The sequence below is a fragment of the Zophobas morio genome, unplaced genomic scaffold (genome assembly GCF_036711695.1).
Source record: "Zophobas morio isolate AGI-343-1 ecotype UQ-CSIRO unplaced genomic scaffold, CSIRO_AGI_Zmor_V1 ptg000024l, whole genome shotgun sequence".
Lineage (NCBI taxonomy): Eukaryota > Metazoa > Arthropoda > Insecta > Coleoptera > Tenebrionidae > Zophobas > Zophobas morio.
This window is the reverse complement of record NW_026972129.1, coordinates 10,849,610-10,873,222: the sequence shown is the minus strand read 5'-3', so window position 1 is coordinate 10,873,222 and position 23,613 is coordinate 10,849,610. Positions and strand designations below refer to the sequence as shown.

The following is a 23,613-nucleotide window of genomic DNA, read 5'->3' as shown; positions in this document are numbered from 1 at the left end:
AATATTTATTATCTTTATGCAAAGTTTATTGTTTTTTGTAGCTTAATTTTATTTTTTGGAATAATAATTCTTTATGTAGAATGTTTAAAAAAATGAAAGCGGCAATTAATTTTATTAATTTCGGTTATTAAAAAAAAACGCAATTTTTATAATATGTCCAAGAAATTGGATTTGTCTAAATGTGGATTAGGGAAGCTCTGTCCAAATTAATAACTTTATACAACTTTTTTTCCAAAAAGAAAGTGCTTACGTCCTTAGAAAACGAACCATAAAAAAACGCTAGTTAGTAAGAAATATATTACTACTTCACAATATTTTTGGATTAATACTAGTAAACTTTATAAGATTACTCATATCCACTTTAAAGTAAGTGAAGCTCTTAAACTAAATATAATATAGATGAAACATATCTATTTTTATAGTTTACAACGTTTGTACTCAAATGCTACTGGACCAAAGAGGTGGCTAGCCATAATATGATATTGTACTCTAATATGTAGTCGTGATAGAATTATAAAAAATGTTAGTGTCAGGGTAGGTTTACGCTTTGCTTGAAAATTATTTCATTATGAAACTTTATGAAAATCAGTTTTTTTTTTCTTTATTTGAAACTCGGATGTTATATTTAAAAGTCGGAATTATTTTTTCAACTTTTAAACTATAAATTCTAAATCTTTGATTTTCCCATTGAGGATTTGCTAGTGCTATTAAAACATATGACAAAAACACGATGTAACACTGGATTTTTTGGTTCCTGTTCATTTGTTGTCATTTTGCTTAGGTCAGGTTATATTTATTTGGATACAGATATTTTTAAAGAAAATCTTTAAAACTGGCGGACCGAATTTATTTAATTTGACCACATATACCATTAATTAATTTTTCTTTCTCTTTAGTTGAAATTTATTATTTGTATTGAGTTGAGCTTAGAATAAGCTACTCTAGTTTGTGCAATTAGTAGACACTAAAAAAGACAGCCTGCTTAAGAACGTTTTTTGATGGTCATACTTTTTCTAGAACATGATAGAGATTGTGCCGCATTGGTTCGATAGTGGACAATCCACGATTTTTTTAACTACCCTTTCTTTTGCTTAAAATATCGATTAAAAGCTTCAATTTAGAAAAGTTTAAAATAAAATAAAACTTTTTGTATGCACATTTTGACAATTTTATATGTTTCGACACTGACTCAGTAATCCCTAGTACCTTCAGTATAAGTAAAATTTATTATGATTTGAATGAAATTATTATTAATACATTTTTCAAATTCATGGTTTTATGGTTTTCATTTTCCTATATTTTTGTTTTTCTGTTTTCACTTACTGCCGCTGTTGGTAAATTGTCAGATTCATTTTTGTGTTCATTGTAAATTTTAATATAGACGTAATGAATTGCAAGAAGTGATTCTACTGTTTGGATATTACCTTAGCTACTTTGCACTGTATTTATAAATTAACGTTTCTTGCAGTATAACGGCAGAAGCAAAAAATATCAGGTCGAGTTTGTTAAATTAGTAAAGCTTCAAGCTTTACCACGACGTTAAGATACAAACCGAAGTTTCTGTATTATGTCGTCCTTGTATCGGGCTTTAAGTTTGGAGTTCAAAAGTGTGTGCTTTTGTAATCAAGTACCTGAAAATGTTTTAGAGTAGCAACCAAGCTGACGAAGTTTTTCTACGGCTGGTAAGTTTTAACAAAAGACGTCACGAGCAGTGAATTTTGAACGTGTTTTAAACTGTCCAGCGAAGGCACATGTTTAATAACAGTAAGGGATTAATCTGACATACTCCTGTAGATGTAACAGTTCCAGTGGTGGTAATTGAAGAAATGCATTAAGTATTTAAGTAACTTGAGGAACATGATTCAGGCCAGTTCGAAAATTAAAACCCTGTTTAATAATAGATGATTTAAAACAAACGGGATGTCTCTTTTTCCAGAATTTCTAGTATCTATCCAAATTGTCATATTTTTCCCCACTAAAGAGTTGATAACGTCATCTCTAAATTGTAAGAAAATGTTGAAACATATACGTATGCGTTTTTATCAGTAGCTTAAGAATTCACCCTTATATTTATTTTCACTTTAAGGGCTTATCATTACAAAAAAAATAAATAAATTTCTCCGAGTCAAATTTTAAATTTATCTAAAAAACTAGGTTTGTTTAATTTTTGTGCTTCAGGACGAATGAAGTTTTATCTAAACAAGTTTAGGCTACTTTTTTTGTAATAACATTTACAGTTTTATTAATAGGTATTAACATACCTAGGAATGTTATGGCTTTTATTACAGCCGCAGATATCAAGTTGAAATCCGAGCTCGTAGAACGAGGATTTTAAGACATCTAAGGCTGTTATGGGCCATAACATCCGTGGTCTGTTCCATAGTTTATCGTTTTTAGGTGACCAGCTTCCAATTTTGTGAATTTACCTTCTTAAAAAATAAAAAATTCTGCCATTTTTAGAAGAGTATTTTTTATCATCACAGTTAGTTGAAAATAATAAATGAGAGTTATTGAAGATGATGAAAAAATTATCCTGCGATAATTCCTTTCTATAAATTCAGGTCTTTTGGGCTTCTACAGATGTGCACGTTGATTTCAAAAATTTAAGAAAAATGTATATAATAAATATTCCATATTTTTGTCGTTGAGTGTACTTTTAAAACAAAGTTTAGATCCACATTTGGTAGTTTAACAGTTTTGTCGATTTCAAGCTTTAACATAGTTCAACTGAATAGGTTATATAACTACAATGAGTTGAAGGCGTTGTTAAAGAATCTGATTTTACCAAAATGATGAAATTTCATATTCATATTTCGAAAGTAATTTCAAGCTGTACATCTTGGGTCTCGTTTTCCAAACTATCCAGGAGCGTCAAAAATTCTGAATGTGCTGACAAATTCACATTAGCTGGTGCCAATAAAAGAGGACTAGATTCGCATCGGGTAGCACTGGCGTTACTGTACAGTTCTTTGTACTCAATGCGTGGGTTGTTCTATTATAAGAAAATTTTAGGTTTGTTGGTCGTACATCAGCTGATCCTTCACGCAATACGCTCATCACCCACCTCTCGGATCTCTTAAAATCTTAAGTGCAGAAAACTCAGTTTATTTATTGCCAATAACTTTGAAACGTTTCGGGTCCTACCGAATGGGGGAGTAGAAGTTTCCACAGTTTGCGAAAATGGACTTCTGAATTTATCTATCACCGATTTTTCTATTCAGGTTTTACTGAGATTAATAGACACGAGCCGGGAAATAAAAAATGCATTGGAACGTATTCAGCATCGATTAACAGACTGCTAAATAACACATACGCATTTTGTACGATCAATTAAACCAATATACTGCCAAATATTGGATGAAGTGGTGGCGTAACATGTAATTTCCCGTATGGACGTCGGTTCATCACACATTCGAAAAAAATTCGAAATTCGTACCAAGATTTTACCCTTCATTTTTAAGTGTCATTAAAACTCAAATTAAAATAAATTTCTGTTTTTACAATCTTAGGTTAGTTTCTGTTGACCCTACATTAATTGATTTTCTTCGTAACTCAAAGAAAAGTCACCTATTGTAACCAGTTTTCGTTTCCGTGATAAAGAGGACTATTGATTTTTACTAGCTATTTTCTTCTACAGTATCTACATAAAAACAAAACACTAGTTATTGATTTTAACGAGTGAAAAAGTCGAACATATGTACTATATAAAAATCTAGCGAAAATATATATTAAAATTTGGTTTAATGAAAATGTCAATTTTAATATCTGCACCTGCAATAACATGTCAATTTATAAATAAATGAACTTATCTGTCGCAGACACTTGTAGAGAAAGTATATGATAAACCAAAAGATTCAATAATACGAAACAACATAACTGTTATCAAACAACTTTACAACTTTTCTAATTTCGAAGTTGGATAGTTCAATCTTCTAATTTTTTTTGGAATAGGCGGAAGGCAGTGCAACAGGCGATGAATTATGTTTGGCAATAAAGTAGTAAACTTTTTAAATGGGGTTAGCTACTTCTGAAGTTCATTAACTTTATCTTGTTTTAATTAAAAAGAAAATTTTGTTCAGAGTACTTAATAAGAATTTTTTGTATAATTAAACTCAAAATCTAAAAAAAATCCACGATTTTAATTAATATTTAACTATTAATCAGTTAATATGTAGATAACTTTGTTATGATAAAAGAAAAAACTCTCAAAACAGGGATCACCTCGATCTTCTACATAATTTAAAATTAATTTGTTATTTTTATGATTCACACTTAATTTCGGCAAGTTTGTAATGTAAAATATGCATCCATGTAGATTTTTGGAAAAATAGTCAAATTTGACCACGATATTGACAAAAATAACATAATAATTTAGGTACTTAAAATTTACACGCTCATTTTTGTGTTTTGAAGATATTTCATTCAAAAATGAATGTGTTCTTTAAAAATTTAAGCATTTAGTTTAGTTAAAGAAATAATCATAATAATAGAAGATCTACAGTTATCGGTTCCGATTATCCAACTAATAAGCTGCAAATAAATATAACAAATAAATGATAAAAAGTTGGAAACGGACAATTTGGTTTTTCGTATTCTACAGTCTTGTACTGACAAAGTACATAAAATTGGCATTCGTTGAAACGACTCTATTATAGTACTTCCCTTAGCTATCGTGTGGGAAGTAAAAAGTAAAAATAATCACGTCGTAACAGGGACAGTAAAAAATTTTCAGAACTGTTATAAAAAAGTCCGTGTGAAAAGCTGGCATGCAGGACTTACTAAATAGCAGTGTAAAAAAGAAAAGAGAAATACGATGTTAATTTCGAATGGCTTAATAAAAATAAACAGGTTTGTTTGAGAATGGGCTCACAATACCGACGCTGATAAAACACAAAGCGAGCTCAACTGAATTATATAGTCCGATCAAGGTTACATTTTCCTGCAAGATAATTTATGACGAATTTTTCATGTAAATACTATATTAAGATAAGTGGGTTTAGAGACACCTTCAATGGGTATTTGGGGTAGCGATGTCGTCGCTTACACCTAAATTTGCACCACGAATGCTTATGATTTATCGCAGCGGTAAAGGCAGATAGAACAGAAAGAAAATAAATCTCTATTTTGTTGATCTGACACTTGCTCTATTTCTGGAGGCTTATTGTTTTAAAAATTCTTTCATTTGATGTGGTGTTTTGCATAAACATAATTTCTTGTGCGGTTGCACTCGAAACGATTACAAATAATGATTGTTTGCGCTGGGATTTCTAACAGTTCCGGGTTCCGTGAAGATCAGTTCAAACCAACTTACCGTGAAGTAGTAAAGGAGTCGAAGGTGGGCGTGGCGAATATCATATTTATCCGAAATTTCAAGCATGTCTGTATTTATCCTTCGAGTCATTTCCTCCTGGAGCTTTTAACGATCTGCCGAAAATTCGTCATTGTCTGAATGCATTAGAGTTAACAGCATTTACCTAAACGGATAATTTAACGAAATGGCGACGGTTCACTCTGAATTTTAATTGAACTAATGGGGATCGCCACCATTTCCTGCAAGCACGCTGGTGCAAATCCTGCGAGCGACAATGCAAGACAATAAACACTCATTGGAATACCTGGACTTGAGAACGGCTCAAGGGAGCTTGACTGAAGGGGAGTTTCGAGTAAATTGCGAAGAAAATTATCTTTCAGACTCTTGCAGATCCCCATTTTGATAGAGCTTTGTTCGTGTTAATTGATCGCAACGAAAAATATTTAAGATATCCTCAAGTTCGTCCTTGCCATTACGATTGTATTTGGGGCAAGCAGCAAACGTGGTCGACTGCATGGAATCTGGCGTTTTGGGTCAGACAGGGACGGCTTGAAGGTAGAATGTGCCTTCATCGATCCGGACCTGTCCAATTTTGGTGGAATGGCACCGGACTTTTAAATATTTTATGAAAATAGTATTTGTAGATGTTTCTTGTGCCGGAGGGCGGTACCCACACGGTTGCTATGTGTTGCTCCGGATCGAACGGCGTTCGTTCAACTTCGTGGAGCTTTCGTGGGAGCTTTGGGTTCGGCCAGTTAGATGCACATCGGCTCGTAGAATACGACTTTATAGACTGATCAAGTGATATACTATTGTGTATGGTGTCATTGTACATAAATCTACACAATAACACAAAAAGTATTATTCGTAGACGACTTCGACGTAACGAAAATTCATTATCGGTTCCTGTCACTTATCTCTTATTTTCCGGACAGAAAATTTCGATACTGAATGTTTCACTGATGAGTGAAAGTGAAATGTTATGAACTTACTTGAGTGATAATTGTTGCTGTCCGACAATGTGTATACGCGCATTTTAAAAACAGAAATCAATTGTGCTTTTCCTGTAATGAATGAAATATGAATGGACTATGTGTTTGATTTAAAGAGAAAGTGTCTGCGTATATGTGATGCTACTGGAACATTAACACAAATGTAAATATTTTGAAACGTGACTAAAATAATCTGTGTAAAAATGGTGATTCCTGGGATACTCTTTCTCAGGTGAGTATTTACCAAAACTTATTAGTACTTAACGCAGACTTATTATTATTAAAGTTTTCGTAACCAATCGTGTTTCATCATTTTTAGTTATAAATAAGACTTGAACAACAGTGATTCATTATTTCAACAATATTCAAGACTTATCAGTTGTAAAATACTACTACTAACCTCTTATTGCGCATCAGATCAAAATATGTAGTACAACAAACAAAAACATTCAGCTATTAAAATTTTTAAGGCAACAAAATCAATTTTCTTTTAATATTTAGTTCTGGTTTTAATTAAATATTAAATCGTTATTTCATTCATTCTGTGTTCTCATTGACTTATTGTGTTATTGAACGGTATAGGATGATTCAAACCGTGAAAATCTGTGTACTTAAAGGTCACTAGTGTGCCTTCACCTAAAACAGTTTTTTTTATTTATGTAAGTTTCATTGAATAATTTTTATTTAAGCACCTAGAGGAATGCTTTTACAGAGCGCATTTTTTGTTGCAAGTTTCTTTATATCAAAATATTTAGTAAATTTGTGTAGACTTACTTCGTATTTCGAACAAGGAGTTTTATTGTATTATATATTGACACAGTTAAAAACAAAAAAATCATTATAGGTGTTTACCCCACGCTGCAGACATTTTTATAATAATTTTGTAATTTTGAAAATCACTTAAAAAAATCAGAAAAATATTTCTTTCTAAATAACTTCTATTTTATCTAATAACATTATATGATTAATAAAAACAATTACAACGTCTATGAAACCAGTGGTATAATCTAAATTAATAATAAAAAAATAACAATATTTTTATAATGTGTGTGAATTTACTTTTAAACCAGTTAAATTAATTGCTGTAGTACTGATTTCAAAATCGTATGATTCCAACCTTAGTTAGCGCAGAAAAAAAAAATTAAGACTAATTTACACGAAGCTTCACGCGCCCCCAAAATACAATTGACTACAAGCATTCTTCAAAAAAAAAAATCACAACGGGGTCAACTTTTTGTTGAGATAAGTTTATTAAATGTGATACCTACAATGTAAAATTGATCGTCACGTTACGGTGTTTTAATAAACCGAAGAACATTATTGTGTCGAAATGTCTACACAACAATTTTAAAAGTTGAGATAAAATTAGAGCAAAATATTATCTTCTAGAAATTTAATAATTTTTGTAATAACGTCGTGAACTTTCTTTAAGGAGGAAGAAAAAACTGATTTATATTTAATGCTTTTGTGACAATCTATCGTTTAAAGAAGTATGTTTGTGTTGACGTCATCAATTTTTTGGAGCGATGAGGTTTCCACGATAATATGAGGACATTTGTATTCTATAAATTTCTCTAAACTATTAAGAAAAAGTGAATTTAGATACTTATTGAAATGTTTATTTCTTTAGCTTAGGTGGAAAAGGAAAAATTAAAGAACATTAATTAGAACCAAGAACAATATCGCATTGTTTATTAAAGATTTTTTTTTAATTTATTCGAGATGACGCAATTAGTGCATATAAATGTAACGTTAGTTATAACGTCACTGTCGTGCCAAAAGTTAAACAAGTTAGATGGCTTGCTTTAGAGAAACTGAATATATAAATTGGTCATGCATCATTTAATGCATCTGTTTCCACAACTTTAAAATTATTAAAAATATAAATAAGGGAAAAACCACGTGTCAAAATATTTTTATTACTAATTTTGCGATGACATTAGCCATTTTTTTAATTTTGTATTTTATGTTAATATTAATTTATAACACTGAGAACACCATTACTGTGTCTTCGAATGTCAGTAAATATAAATAGTTCTGAATTTTTAATAATGGAATCAGGTCGTTAGTGAATAGTTTTATTCGTGATTTTTTTAGACAGTCTGTAGGGGTTATTTTGGAAAATAATAACATATCAAAACCACATTGTAACCTGAGGACTATCTTTTGATTAACACTTAATTAATAATTTACATGATTAAACAAATCTTAGTCGATTGAGTCAATGTTAGGCTTTATCAAAATTCCACAGTAAGCATAAAAAATATATGAAAGTTAGTAATTCGATCTAAAGGGAAATTCTAGCTTATAAATTTACTTAACAAAATTCTGAAAACACATCATCAATTTTTTCAATAAGTTAGTTGGTTAGTGTTTTTTTCAAAAATTATGTGTCTAACAAAAATGTGAAAAATGTGAACATATATACTTATCTATGAAAGAGAGACTGAAATGGGGGACTGATATTTTTGTATTCTAAAATTATACAAAATAACTCACATTACTTTCCTTCGCATAAAACATAAAAAAAAACGCCAAAAAAGTTAAAATGTAGGGTAGGAGTTTTTTGTGTTCGGATTTAAGTAAAAATCTTGTAAATGGGGCAAATTAACGGGAGCTCACCATTATTCAAAACAAACTTTCGGTTTTTTGAATTTTGAAAAAATATTTGCTGGAATTTGTGTCTTATAAATTAAATGGTCATAAAATAAGCTTCTTAAAAGGAGCGTTTGCAGAAATTATATAACTTACTAAAGGTAAATTATCAAAAGTGGGTGAAATAATAAAATAAATTAATTAAAACAGTCAAGCTGAATCACTTTGAATATTAATTTTTAATTTCCAAGCGTAAGCTAAGGAAGTATTGTAATTGAGTCCATGGGGTGATTGGCTGCTTTTAAATTTTCTCGGTGGGTCATGACCTCTAGACTACGAAAAAATATGTCTTCCGTCTTTCTGTGGGTCCCCCGTCTATTTCAATTTTTGTTAGACAGATAGTCACCGAAACTATCCCACCGATTGTTGTCCAATTTATATGAATATCAATATCATGTAAACGTCAAACCACTGATCAAACTTTGTCTAATCATCCCTACCAACAATGCGATAACGTCACCTCAAAATTGTACATAGTAATTGGGTTTTAAATTAAAAAAAAAACAACATAGTCCTACACGTGTAGTTTATTAATCTATGTTTACTTTTTACTCGAAACGTTCAGAATTAGCAATTTGAAATCTTGCAGATATTTTAAAGTTATTATAATCATGATAATTTTTTAATCAAAATAGATTTGCTTATCCCTCTCAAAAAATTGATGACGTCTTCTCAAAATTTTGTCGAATAAATCCTATCTAAAATGTGCAAAATATGATCGGTCTATACTTGTGTTTTATCATTGCATTTATATTTTTAGATTTGCTTATACAGAGTGACTCAAAACAATTAATTGATGAGTCAATTTATTTTATTAAATACATAAATCAGAAACTGCAAAACCGAATGGTTTGAAATTCTGGAGACTTTTTAAAGTTATTTTAAGCATGGTAAACAAAATATTTCTGTTTACTCCCCCCAAAAAATTGATGAGGTTATATAAAAATTTTGCCGAATAAGTCCTACCTAAAATGTGCAAAATATGATGAGTTTTTCTTGTGATTTTTAATTTGATATTCATAACATACACCTAAAATTTGTCAACAGTGTCGGTCTAATCGTTTCGGAGATCTGTCTGCTAATAATCGACCGACAGACAGACAGATAGGAAGACAGAAATGGGAGACTTAAGGAATCGAGACAGCATGAAAGTAGCCATTCGTCCGATATTTATTTACTTATTTATTTGCTAGAAAACAGGGAGTAGAGAACTATTCAAAATATAAGAAATATAATAAAAATGCGATAAAACCAGATATAAGGTAACACGGCATATATATACGTACATTACGTCTCATTAGTAGCATTTCTTGAATATATAGCGACGCAGATCTCGTTTATAGAATTGTAAAAAAGTTAAGCATGATTGCGATAAAAAAAACATGGAAGGTTATTCAGAAATGAAAAAAAAAACATAATTAATATACAGACTTTTTAAAAAGAGTATATATAATAGAAACAAAAGCTGAATATATAACATATGTTATTTTATTAGAGAAGGATTGAATGAAAGTACTGAAACAATAAAAAAGAAAACACTTTTGAAGAAGGAGGTTTTTACATGATGATTTATGCCATCCTATTTCCTCAAGTTATTCAAGAAGTGATATTGATAGTTTATTAAATAGTATGCAATGTATTATAATTTCGAATGACGAATTAGATATATTCCTTTGTATATTTTCTGTTCATGCCTAGGGATGCTCGTTATGGTGTAAGGGTAAGGTTTCAAATTTCATAGAAAACTCCAGAGAATAATATAATGAAGTGTATTTAACTCTAAATAATACTGTAAACATAGGAAGGGTGTTAAAATAATATTCAAATAAAACTTGTTGACACTTTTCAATCTAATTTAATTCAGGATCTGACAAAATATAACCACATATTTATATAAGAATGGAAGTTGCTTCGAAATAATCAAGAGTACGGCAGATTTCCTTGAAAATAAGTAAATAGAGAGTGGTGTATATACAATTCATTATAAAATATTGGAACACAGAGGGAATTTGAATCATTACGAAAAATAATTGTTTTAATCTCAAAATTACCTCGTGAAGATACAAAAACCAATTACATTATCAACAAAATCGAAAAATGCAGGTCAAAGGAACATGAACATACGAATCCAGTGAAGTTTTATGAGTGAAGCTTTTTAATCGATACGATAACTGAAATACTAGAAATATATTACTTAAAAAAAAATACAAACATTTTTGAGTTCATGTTATTCAAAATTATTTAATTAAGACTAACTATTTCTTATAGATTTTGACTTGAAATGAACAATACAGCCTTTTAGATGCTGCAATTATTTTATTTATTTAGAATTTATTTAAAAAAAAAGTCGAATTTTATGGTGCAAAAATTCGTTTTTGTTGTTTTTGTTATAGTATAGACAGTTGAAAGCAAAAAATCACGTGAATCGCAATATTTATGTTTGTATTGATTTTATGTGCCACTTTAATAAATATTTATATACTTGATTTAAGGCTTTTTCAAAGTCGCAGCGACTGGTTTGTTCACAAATAATGTTTTTTATTAGTGGTAATAATCTCTAAAACATTTTCATCAGAATGTTGTTCTACGATCTTTAACTTATTAATATTTTTTTAACGTAGTATTTGATAATATTATTAATACTTGATAGTTTGATCAATACTACGAAAAACTGGGATATAATTATTAGCTGGAACCACGGTGTATAATAAGTTAGGTGTTACGACGAAGCGTATTCACCGTGCATCGACTTGACGCCGGTTTAGTCACGATGAGCGGTCGAGAGAGACAGACAGCGGCGGCCTGTAACCTCTCACTTAGATCTGTTTAGCAGCGTTTGGCGGGCTTTTTCCCTCTCTAGGTGTGACAGATTTTGCTAGGTTTTCTATGCGATTTCTTACTTGTTTTTTGATTTATCAATAAAAATGGGTAAAAAATGTGTTGTGCCTAATTGTTCTAGCGAATACAATAGTAATCCCGAAAAAGTGTCGGTGTTTCGGGTACCTAAAGACAGATTACTGGAATGGCACTTTTATTGCAGTAGTGAACTGCTGCTTTTGAACAACACTTTGCACTAAAAAATACTGGTCGTCGCTATAGTAATAGTAGGCATTTTATGTTGAATTTTATTTTTACTTAAAACAATAACTTCCTTTTTATCGGTTATGTGTTATGTTTAACATTCAAGGAACAGCATTTATGTTTATTTTCAGAGGGTTTTTGAATGCGATATGTATTTTTTCTTTATTCCACATAAACTATATTTATTGCAGAGATTTTTCGGCACAATTCGACAAGCAGGTTGTGCCAATGGACATCCCTTATCTACAACTCTTTGCAGCTATACCGAATGTTATCGGTTTATAAATTATTAAAACCTCCGAAATTTGGTAATTGCACACAGATGCAGGAAAATAGTATGCAAATCATTCGTTATCATTTAATTACTCCAAAAATATTTTTGAAACAAATACCAGAATGCGGGAAAAATCATGTTGAGAAAATAAAAAGGAAAATTAATAGATATTTACGATATGTGTATCGTAATGTGGAATTTTACGATACGCGATGGAAAAATTGTCCAACGAGCCGAAGGCGAGTTGGATAATCCATCAAGGATCGTAAAGAAATATTACGATACAAATATTGTACAACGTTTTATCTAATCTGTTTTTGTAATTTTTTAAATTGTGTTTATGGAGAAAAAATAAGGCGGCTAAATTAGTAACCGTAGTTACTGATTTGTTTACGTTTTTCACAAGCGTTCAGTGAAAGCAATTTATGTGCAAAAATTAGTGATTCAGAGGATAATTTGCCTTCCGATATTGAAGTGGCTACTCAATCTGTCATCGATACGTTAGTTCCTGGTAAATCTAAAGAACGTTACGAGATAGCGTACAATTATTTTGATGAATGAATGGAAGTTAAGAAAATTGGTGACGTTTCTGAACAAGGTGATGCATTCCTATTTTGCTGAACAAGCAGAGAAGTTAAAACCATCCTCCTTATGGTGCCGATATTCCATGTTGCGAACCCTGGTGTTGATTACGAAGAATGTTGATATTTCTGAATATCATCAGGTTGTGGCTTTCTTCTCGGAAATCAGAAGGTTCCCGACCCAGAAAATCGTTTATTTGTTCCAAAGAAGAGATAAATCAATTTCTTAAGAAAATGAATGATAAGGATTTCTTATTTTTGAAGGTAAATTGCAACTCATATTGATAAAAAACAATCTCAAATTTATATAGTTTCAGGTTGTTTTGATAGTCGGAGTGTTTGGTGCTTGTCGACACGAGGAGATCACAAATTTTACGACACGAGACGTTAGAGCCGAAAAAGAATTTAGATACAGATTCACCGATTAACAAAATAGACGAACAACTATTTGAAGATGTCACTACAACTAAAATTGTTGACATCATTTATTACTTAGCTGGATTTGTCGCAAAAAATTGTACAATACTTCAAAATGTAATATTTGCCGTGAACAGTTAAATATATAACAAAGAGGATCCATGTTCTAGTACATCTGAATTTACTAGTACAAAATCCAGGGGGTGGTTAAACCATCCAGATTTGTTAATGTTTAATATGTTCCGATGGTGGAAGGGATACTTATGAAATATATCTATTTTGTGGATGTATTCGATGCAACAATTGAAGAGCTATTCGTAACAAAAATTTTTATGACTATTTACTTTCCTTTTTCTTGTGAAGAGCATAGAATGGAAATATTTTCAAAGGCAATATATTTTTACACAATTATGCAAATTAAACAATTTTATAAACAGGAACAAGAGAAAACAACCAAGGCATGTGCAGAAAAAAGAAAAGAGTCTCGATTACAGACTACGTAATAATGGTAAATTTTTATTTCTCAAACAGTAAAGCAGATATTGGTTAATGGATATTTTTTAGTTGTCTTGTGAAACGAACAGAAGTGAGTGAAACTAATATAATATGTGAAGACGAAAAGAACTATCTTTAACAACGAGTTTACATTCATCTTTTTAAATAAATTATTATTTTAAAAATGTTTAAAGTTTTTATTTTAATACAACGGATAATTCATTTTGATGATTTTTGGACCTAAATGGCTTTAATTCCGACAAATACTTCTGCCGTCTCTTTCCCGTCAGTGCGATTAAATGATGGCCGCCCTCTTCTGTTTCTCTCACTCCAAATCTGTGACTAGTTGGGGACACGTTTCACGCGCTCGTCGGAACACCTAACTTATTATACACCGTGGCTGGAACAGGCATTTATGAAATCTGATGGGGACGGCTATCAGCTATGCATGAGTCGTGTTCCAATTCTAGTGCTGATAGGATTCAATTTGTATCGATTTGAAACTTATCTATATGGATCCAAAAGCACAAACTTAAAATTTATGAAGTTCTCGCCATATAAATGCGGAATGCGTTTACATAAGATAAGTACTCACAAGAGTTTGATTACATAATGTGTTAGACAAACAAACACTATAACGGTGTTATTTTGAGTCGCAAATATTTTCTCATTTGTTTTAGACATGAAGTTAGTAAATTAATGTCTTTTATTTTATATTAAGTAACGACATATAAATAGCAAACCAAGAGAGTGTCCTCCCACTGCTGTAACCGTAATAACGTCCTAGATCCCATATTCGAACTACGAAGAAAACTCAAATAAAAACAAACTGAGATTATTAAAGGCCGTTGACTTTTCTTGTTTATCTAGAATTCTAGAATCAATATCATTCAGAAGATAGGTATTTGTCCGTATTTTAAAACGTACTGTTTGCCAAATAGAGTCTGATAGTATTTTCAAATTTTATGCTACGAATTCATTCCTGGAAAATTAACATTCTAAGATTCTTATTTTTAAAAGCACAATTTGTTAAGAATGTTTTCACAACATTTATCCTTGGCATAGAACGGGCGACCATTTTAATCTTGCAAAACATCTTGGTATGTTACTCTTTTAGACTGAGAAAATTGCCAGATTAAAATCTCGACCTTCATTCGAACAGCCGGATTAAAGGCACTCATTTTATGGTATATGTATATTTATTTTTTAGTGCAAGCTTGCAAGCCTACAGTTTTGTAGTTTAAAGCTAAAAATAGCACGTTTAATGATAAAATTCTGACCATCCTCACTATCAAAGCTTTACATCACATATGTTCGATTTCTACTTGCTCGTGTGTTGTTTTCAGTTTACCAAAGATATGAGAATTCCTGAAAATAGAGTGAGGAGCAAAAACCAGCCGATGTTGCCACGTTGTCGTTAAAAACTGCAACATCATGACTGTATTGCGCCAGTTAGAGACTGTAGTAACTTTTAATTTACAATAATTGGCAAAGCTGACTCATTTATATGAACTGAAAACGTCAAAATTTCAGGAGGAAGCTTTTTCGAGTTGGTGTTGAACAATTCATGCACGTTGTGACTATTTTTAAAACCAGTTAACCTATTTTTATCACATTTCCTCTTTAAAAATTTGGTTCTAAAATGGAAAAATAATCTTCAGTTGATTCTTTTATATGTTTGTAAATGAACACCGTTTGTTTAGCTTGACCTACAAAACTAACTTAACCAGTTTTAGAACATTAATGATGATACATACCGACTTGATGTTTTTTGGGTTACGGTTAATACCTAAGATATTTCAACGTATTTTTTTTTTATTTTTTAAGTTGGTTTGTGAGGTTCGAAAATCTAAATAACTGCAACACGCTTGTAAAATACTGTTTAAACAAAAATAGATTTTAATTATAAATATATCCAACTAACTGGTTTAGAAATTATAGATAGCTCTATGTTATCTCTTTCAGATAGAAGTATATGAAAAATAATCTTTTTAACACCTGTTTTATTAACAGGCTCAAATGAAATCCGTTTATCTTATCAAAATAAAGCGGGAGTCTATGAGATCTGAGTGTGAATTGCACTTTATGATGATTTTTGTTGTAGAAAAATCATGCAGATTTCATGACCGTTTATGCATTGTATAAACTCGTGAAAAACCCTCGCTTACTTCGAAGCTGTTTGTGTCGTTTTATTAATTTTTTATAGCTACATAAAGTTTATTTTGCCACTTTTTATGTTGTTCAGGTTTGATATTCATGCCATGATAAGGAGAACTTTTCGGAAGAAAATTACATAAAATCTTTTCCAATATCTCAACGAAAATTTGTGTGGCATTTTATGAGAGCTTATCTTGAATTCATTACTATTCATGCCTTACAGTTTTGCTAATGAGAAGTTGAATGTGTATTCTACTAATTTAAACTGTTCATAATGTATAAACATAATGAAACAATCGCAGACGCTTATTGTGATAAAAAAGAGTACGGTTACGTAACTACCTTTTTACAGTAACATCGTTAAAACACTATGATTCATTATCGTACAATTCAATTTTGTACTGTTGGTAATAATAAAAATTCGGGATGTGCTTGCCCCAGATACGAAAATTTGACCCAGCTTTGCATTGGCCACATCTGGGATGCTGATGAACTTTGACCTTTCCTCTTATTCGTTCTCTCACCTTCATAACGTTCAACCTATATTCGCTCTGCTTTGCTCGATATTCATTCGAGATGCGAAACAGAGTCAACACAGACAGACATTCATAAATTGGATGGGATTCTATCTCAATGCTGCGTAAAGTGTTATGTGGTATAATTGCGTCAATATCATTAGCATTTATAAACGTGGCATTTAAATCAATTTGTAATTAAACAAAAGGCGTTGCAGGCTAGGATTTGTCCTTATCTGACTATTGAAATATTCTACACAACAGAACAGGATGGAATATTTTATATGAATGAATGAATTATCAGAAATTTCCATATTGAGGTGTGAAAAAGATAAATGTTCACAATTTAAACAACAATATGTGACGTTTCTGCAAACTCATATCGTAATATATGTTGTCTATAGTCGAATAGATAAAAAGGCGGGTAGTCTTTTAAATTGTATTTATAACTTTATTTAAATTTATTATAACTACTTACATATTAATATAATCTCTTGAAATGTTCGTTGTCATCATTTATCAAAAAATAATATGAATAATAATAAAATTAAATAGACTGAACAAACGTTGCTAGTTTTTACACAAAAGTATTTTTTTCTACTCTGTACAGCTGCAAAAATAAAAAAAAATACTAGCCTATTACCTACCTACCGTATTCGAGGAAACAGAAAATAAGCTTAATTAATGTTTGAAATGTAGGAATTAATTAATGAAATAATCAACTACTGCGGTGTTTCCAGAAGTGAATTAACTGGTCTTATTAAGAATACTTGATGTAATTAATTTTACATTAGTTAGATAGACACAAAACTGAAATGAGTGAACCGTTAATTCGGAAATTATTCGACTCTAGATATGAGAACAAGTTATGTATATATTAATTAAAATCAGACTCATCGTAAAATTTACATCAGTTTCATATTGAACAGTATTTTGTTAGCACAATTCAAGGTAAATTCTCTTCCAAAAATACATTTTCGACGCAGTTAATTATAAAGCAGATAAGTATCATGTAACTCGTGATTTGTACTTGTAAATGAGAAGTGTAAATAAATTATTTTGCCATTGGTTAGCGACTGTATAAATTTAATTAAATTTAGAACACAAATTACTGTTGTTATCCCGGCGCATCCACCATAATCAAATCTATGCGGAACATCTTATTAAAATAGTCAATATTTTTTAAATAACACACCCGCTATTGCGCGTTTATATGAATCACAGAGAGACACTTTTAAATACATTGTTCGATGTTTTTTAACTAAAAACGTTAAACGCCTTTTTAGTTAGAAGTAAGCCGTGCGACTGGAAGAATCGAAACTTTAAAAATAAATTACGAACTGGCTTTTATTCGGTTGTTTTAACAAAAGCTTATTAACTTTTTGCAAACTTGGTTCCAGTTAGTCTTTTGAGACTTTGAGTTTAATACATCTTCCATTTTTTGAGCTTAATTAAAACTGCATAAAGTATACAGTTTAAGTGACGGTGGAAGCAAAACGAACACAAAAAAAATATTGGCGGGGTAAATGTATTGTGCGGGTATTGGAATAAAAGAAGGTCTTTAAGAAATCAATATTTAACAGAAACCAATATATTTATTTGGGGCTATTTGATGTGTTATAGACATGAAAACAATAACTTATTTTTAAATTAAAGATATATCCCATTCATGTGTTTAAAGAAATAATATACTTACTGTTAGCAATATATCGCCTTCAGTTTTTACGGAAATGGCATCACCCTTTTTTTTTCAAATAAAATGGAGTTTTATTTTAAGCGCGAAGTGGAATATATTTAATGGTTTGCCTGTCTCAAACATCATTTACATAACTTTTGATTGCATTTGTTTCACAGAGTACGCACACTCGGCAATAATGATGTGTTTTGTTATAAAATCGAAATTTTATACACGTCCAAAGATTTATTTCGCCATCTATAAGCTACACAGAAGATGCAATTTTACAAAGGAAATACTAAAGCTTTGTCAACTTTAGCTTTCTTCTGGAAAATGGAAGTGGAATTACTGCCATTTTCTACGTGATATAATTTAAATTTCAAGCTAGACTACGACTGAATTTCATTTTCATTAAAACATCAAATAAAATTATGCTTTCCGTCATAGAGTTACATAGCGTGATTGGGTGGGTTGTACGGGCTCTAGAGATTTAAATGACACAGCTTACCACCAAAACAATTTAGGTGACTTTTTAAATTATGTATTCGTGTTTCATTCTGTTCCGCTTATGTCAGAGATTAATTTTAAAACAAGCTGTTAAGGTTGGGCGATGAGATGCCCTGTGTAGTTCTAGTTGTTTAGCTGAGCAACTTTAGGGTGGAAACATATTATTGGTTTCTTGTTACATTGGTAACAAAGGTTGTAAACGATGGCTAGCTTCTGGATTACGCTTCACGAATAAATATCTGCCTAAGAAGGATGTTTTAGAATGTAATTGCTGATTATATATATATTATACTATAAGTTTCCTCTTATTAATTAAATAGTTTACGTATGTGGCGTGAGATCAACAGATTATTAAATCTGTGAATTTATTCATTAGTTTGATTGTATTTATTAGGTGTTTTTAGTGTCTACTACTGTAGTATTTTTATAGACATGTTCTCCAAAAAAACGAAAGACTGATTATAGCATTTAAATGCAGTCATGTATTTACCTGGACCTATTATCCAAAGATCAGCTATTTTTGAAATATTGTGTGACATCTCATTTACAATTTTTTCAAACCAACATTGCAGTTTCTCGTTGCTTTTATAATTGTTACAAGATTCTTATTTTTTAACTGGATTTATTTCTGATCACTCTAGTTGCACAAGATTAAAATAAGAATTAAGAATATTTGTGCCCCTTGAACGCGTAATACTCGGTTAACCCGACTAGTTGTGAAATAATCGCATCTATGGTTAAAAGACTTTTTATTTCACTCAACTTTAAATTTTCTTAATTTTCATCAACTGAAAATGAAATGAACATCTAATAGGTGTTTTATATTGTTGTAATAATAATTTAATGATATATCAAAATCCATTAAAACAAATATACCTACTCGTATATTGCAATTTAAAAAAATTTGCGTAGCGACGCCGATAACATATATTCATCATATATGCAGTGCACTAAATTACGCTTCCCCCTTCAAGCTAAGAGCAATGGCGTGTATAGAATTCCAATATTTATATCCGTTCTCAAGATATAATGCTGCGGAATTTTATCTGGGAAACTGTATATATTATTTCGGTTTTTTTTTAAACTAAATTTATCGACTTCATTTTCTTGTTTAAAGATTCATTGTCCGCAATCTTTCATTTGTGTGTGTATAATAATAATATAATTATTATTATTAGTTTTTGAATTGTAAACATTTTGTTGTTAGCTTTTTTTAATGTAAGTATTTCGGATGATCATATCGCTTATTTCATTAAGCATTCTCCGACCGGACCCGGGTTTTTGATGTAACTTTATCACTTTGCAGCTCAAATTTTTACAATTTACACGCATGTATTTTTTGAAATTGAAGAACCAGTAAAATAAGGATTGATATTAGAAAAATTATTGCCCACGTTATAATCGCAGTAGAATCAGGTAGAAAATGTTAAATTCCTTGCGAAAGGTACAGCTTTCTTGGCCAATTTTATTATTTATTTTTCATTGATTTTTTTATTCTGCTTGGTAAATACACTGGATCAGTTGTTTAAAAAAAATTTTATTTTATACTTGTCTCTACAGGATAATTTCGAAATGTGTACAATAAAAAAACGGGGAATGCCTCACAATAAGATTTATTGCACTGTGTAAAGTTTACGTTTCTAAGTGGTAGCAATGTCTATAAAAAAATATTTGAAATTAAGTATAAATTGTTATACACTGGTAGTGTTTCTTGACCTGCTATTCAAGAATTAAGAGCCAAAAGAGCGTGCAAAAATACGATAAGAGCCAGTCATGTATCAGCTGGTTGCCGTCGTGTGTTCTGTTAACGTCTTCGACAATGGTGAATCCTTCTAATATGAAGCGTGTCGACATGGTGATGCTTTATGGTGTGGCTGATGGAAACGCCAAGTTGGCCCGCGAATTGTGAACCAAGCGCTTTCCAAATCACGCGATTCCGTGTGTATGAACATTAACATCGGTGGTGCAGCATCTTCGAGATCATGGTACCTTCAAGTCTCAAGCTCACGATCGTGGCCGTGGTAGGACTGAAAGAATACAGCAAGCTGAAGAACAAATTTTGGAACGCGTCGAAGAAGAACCCGACATCAGCCCGACTTGCAGCTGAAGTTGGAGTTTCACAGTTTGTAGTGCATCGTGCATTAAAAGAACAAGGCCCACATCCACACCACGTTCAAAAAGTGCAAGCCTTTGAGCTCGCTTCTCAGGACCACCATTTGTTTCTACAACTAATAATCTTTCGCATTGACTTTAACGATGAATGAATACAAGAATGAACGAACCAGCAAAAAGTCGGTTTTACTTTTAATTGACACTGAAGGTGTTTACATAGTTTTTATTAGAAACGTTTTTCCATCTAATGTTTAAAAGGTGGATCAATGCATCACATTGAGGGTAGTTCATAGGGCTTCTGCCCCATTCGAATTTTAATTAGTTTTTTCTATATTTCCACATTACTAGGTACGTGATGCCGTGGTTACCACTATTCTATATATATTTCGAAATCACCCTGTATGTGTAATAAATTAGTATTATTTTAGCAAAACAAATTTAATTGATTACAAGTGATATTATTATATATATTATTATTATATTGATATTACTAGCTACTAGAAACAATGAAGAAAAATTAATGTTGCCAGTGTGTCTGGAATTTTCGAAAAATGTCATAAATGAATTATACGTTACAAACACTCATCATTTAAAGCATTTGGATGAACTACGGTTTCCCAATGAGACCAATTGCGTTGACAAAAAAAATGTTTCTATTATGGACGTACCTACAAAAACAATATAAAATTATTATTAAATAGGAGTAATTATAATTATAAAAATATGGCACACAACCTTCAGTCCCTGTACAAGGTTTTTCAACGTTACGTGAATAGTAATTTACGTTTATCTACATATTCTAATAATCATACGAAAAAACATGCTTAATTATATAAACTGGTTTATCTTTTTGGAGGAACCATTATTTTATAAGTATTACAGAAAAAAATAAATAAAACATATGTAGCTATTGTTTGTTTTTGGATAAAATATCCCGTTAGCATCCGGAAATTGATCTGATCGTGCGTTATTTCCAGATCAGAATGAGTCAGCGAAGGAGAGGTGACGACAGCGGCGGATGAGGAGGCGCCAGTACGGCTAGCACCGCGACCCCCAGCCAGCCGCCGTCCATGGTAGGCGATCGGGATGGCGAAGGGCTGGCAGTGCGGTGGGACTCGGCGACGGCGACGACGACGGCCGCTGAGGCGGTGGACGGCCGAGGGGTGCGCTACACCTCCGTGCCGCAGACGTCGCCGCCGCCTCTGCAGCTGCAGCAGCCGCCGCCGCCGCCACCTCTGCCGCTCCAGCTGCAGCGGCCCTACTCCCGTTCCATGTCCTCGCTACCCCCGGAGCCCTTCATGATAATGCGCTCCAAGGCGCTCAACCGACGCGTCTGCATCAACGTGGGGGGCGTCAAGCACGAGGTCCTCTGGCGGACGCTCGACCGCCTACCACACACGCGTCTCGGCCGCCTCCGCGACTGCAACACCCACGAGGCCCTCAGCGAGCTGTGCGACGACTACTCGCTTATCGACAACGAGTATTTCTTCGACCGACACCCCAAGTCTTTCAGTTCCATCCTCAACTTCTACAGGACGGGAAAACTGCATCTGGTGGACGAAATGTGTGTGCTTGCTTTCAGCGACGATCTAGGTATTTTGTTATTTTGGGTTTGTTGCATGTTGGCGCAAAATTTTAGCAAATATTATTTATTAAACTTTTGTTATAGAACTTATATTAAATATGAAAAAAATTGTTCTCATTTAAAAAAGAAAAAAATTTTTTGTATTTCTAGAAGTACAGGGCGATTCATGGGTAACAATAATAAAATTGGAAACATAACACAGAACAAGGTACATTTCCGAAGGATTAGTAGATCATAATTTTGACAAAAACATCACTTTTGAAGTTTCCGACAATTTTTTTTTTAATTAATGTAAAAACTGTTCAAAATGCTGCCCATCATTTGTTTCACATTCTCCTGCTTCATCCGAAAAAAAGTCAAAATCGTAAAAGTAATGATTACAATTTTGATGTTCTCTAAAAAAGTTCTAAAAGGCTAATCTAAAATCCGTGGACTTCATTTCTTGGACTATCTAATGTTAAGTGATAGGAATGAATTTTTTTTCCTTTCAATATTTGAACCACAGATGATTGACTATTAACCTGAAGCTGACAATTGTTCTTTAACTCACAAGAGAATTATTGTCTACCAGTTTCAAAACCGCTGGATTCGCCATAAATTAAAATACTTAATCAGTTATCAGTTTTTAAATTTATGTTCAAAATTATGACACCCGTAGAAAATCCGTCAACAAAGTGACTTCTTGTAATTACTTGTATTATTCAGTAACAATTCTTGAAGACATAGTGCAAGACCCTAGTTCTTATTACGGTTTGCATCTTCTGTGGTAAACTTTTGACCAAGTTTTCAGTGGATTGTTGGACGTTATTCCATTCAAAAGCACGTTCCAGAATTTGGAGATTTCCGGGTGTTGATACATGGTGTCTCACCGATTTTTTAACTGACCCCGGAGATGCTTAACTGGATTTAACTCTAGGCTTCTTGTTGCCAGTCTATTATCCGGATATCAACCTCATTTATGTGGTTCAAAACTGGCCTGGTAGTATGCGCCCCAGCATTGTCGTACATAAAAACGAAATTGTCACCTATAAAATGGCGTAAACGGCATAACATGGTCTTGAATAATGTTTTCAAGGTAATATTCCACAGTCGTGGATCTTCAATGTACTAACTCTCTACGACCATCGTAGCAAATTTTTCCTAAAACATTTTTCATCTTCAAATGGTTTTTTTGATATTTCAAAATTTGTCCAAGAAATCGTTTATCTCTTAAAGTTGTAATTTTCTTTCTTTCCTGTCCATGTCTGCTAGAACGT

The 23,613-nt window shown here is 31.9% G+C and overlaps 1 protein-coding gene and 1 long non-coding RNA gene across 5 annotated transcripts in view; both read left to right on the top strand.

Moving 5' to 3' along the window:
• The window catches only part of Shab (Shaker cognate b), a 124,975-nt gene that overhangs the window by 35,481 nt on the left and 65,881 nt on the right, over positions 1-23,613 (top strand). For 2 of the 4 annotated variants that reach the window (XM_064064794.1, XM_064064796.1), the window contains exon 2: positions 21,750-22,365. The exons of 1 other annotated variant lie outside the window; for it this stretch is intronic. In XM_064064794.1, the coding sequence (XP_063920864.1) occupies positions 21,843-22,365 (523 nt within the window). In that variant the 5' untranslated portion in view covers positions 21,750-21,842. Of the gene's footprint in view, positions 1-6,082; positions 6,536-21,749; positions 22,366-23,613 lie in introns of those variants that run through there. One more of the 4 variants, XM_064064795.1, reaches the window with a different exon arrangement.
• On the top strand, positions 12,953-13,952 carry LOC135135568 (uncharacterized). The gene is made up of 3 exons (XR_010281606.1): positions 12,953-13,158; positions 13,206-13,819; positions 13,876-13,952. It is a non-coding gene; the product is annotated as an uncharacterized LOC135135568 (long non-coding RNA).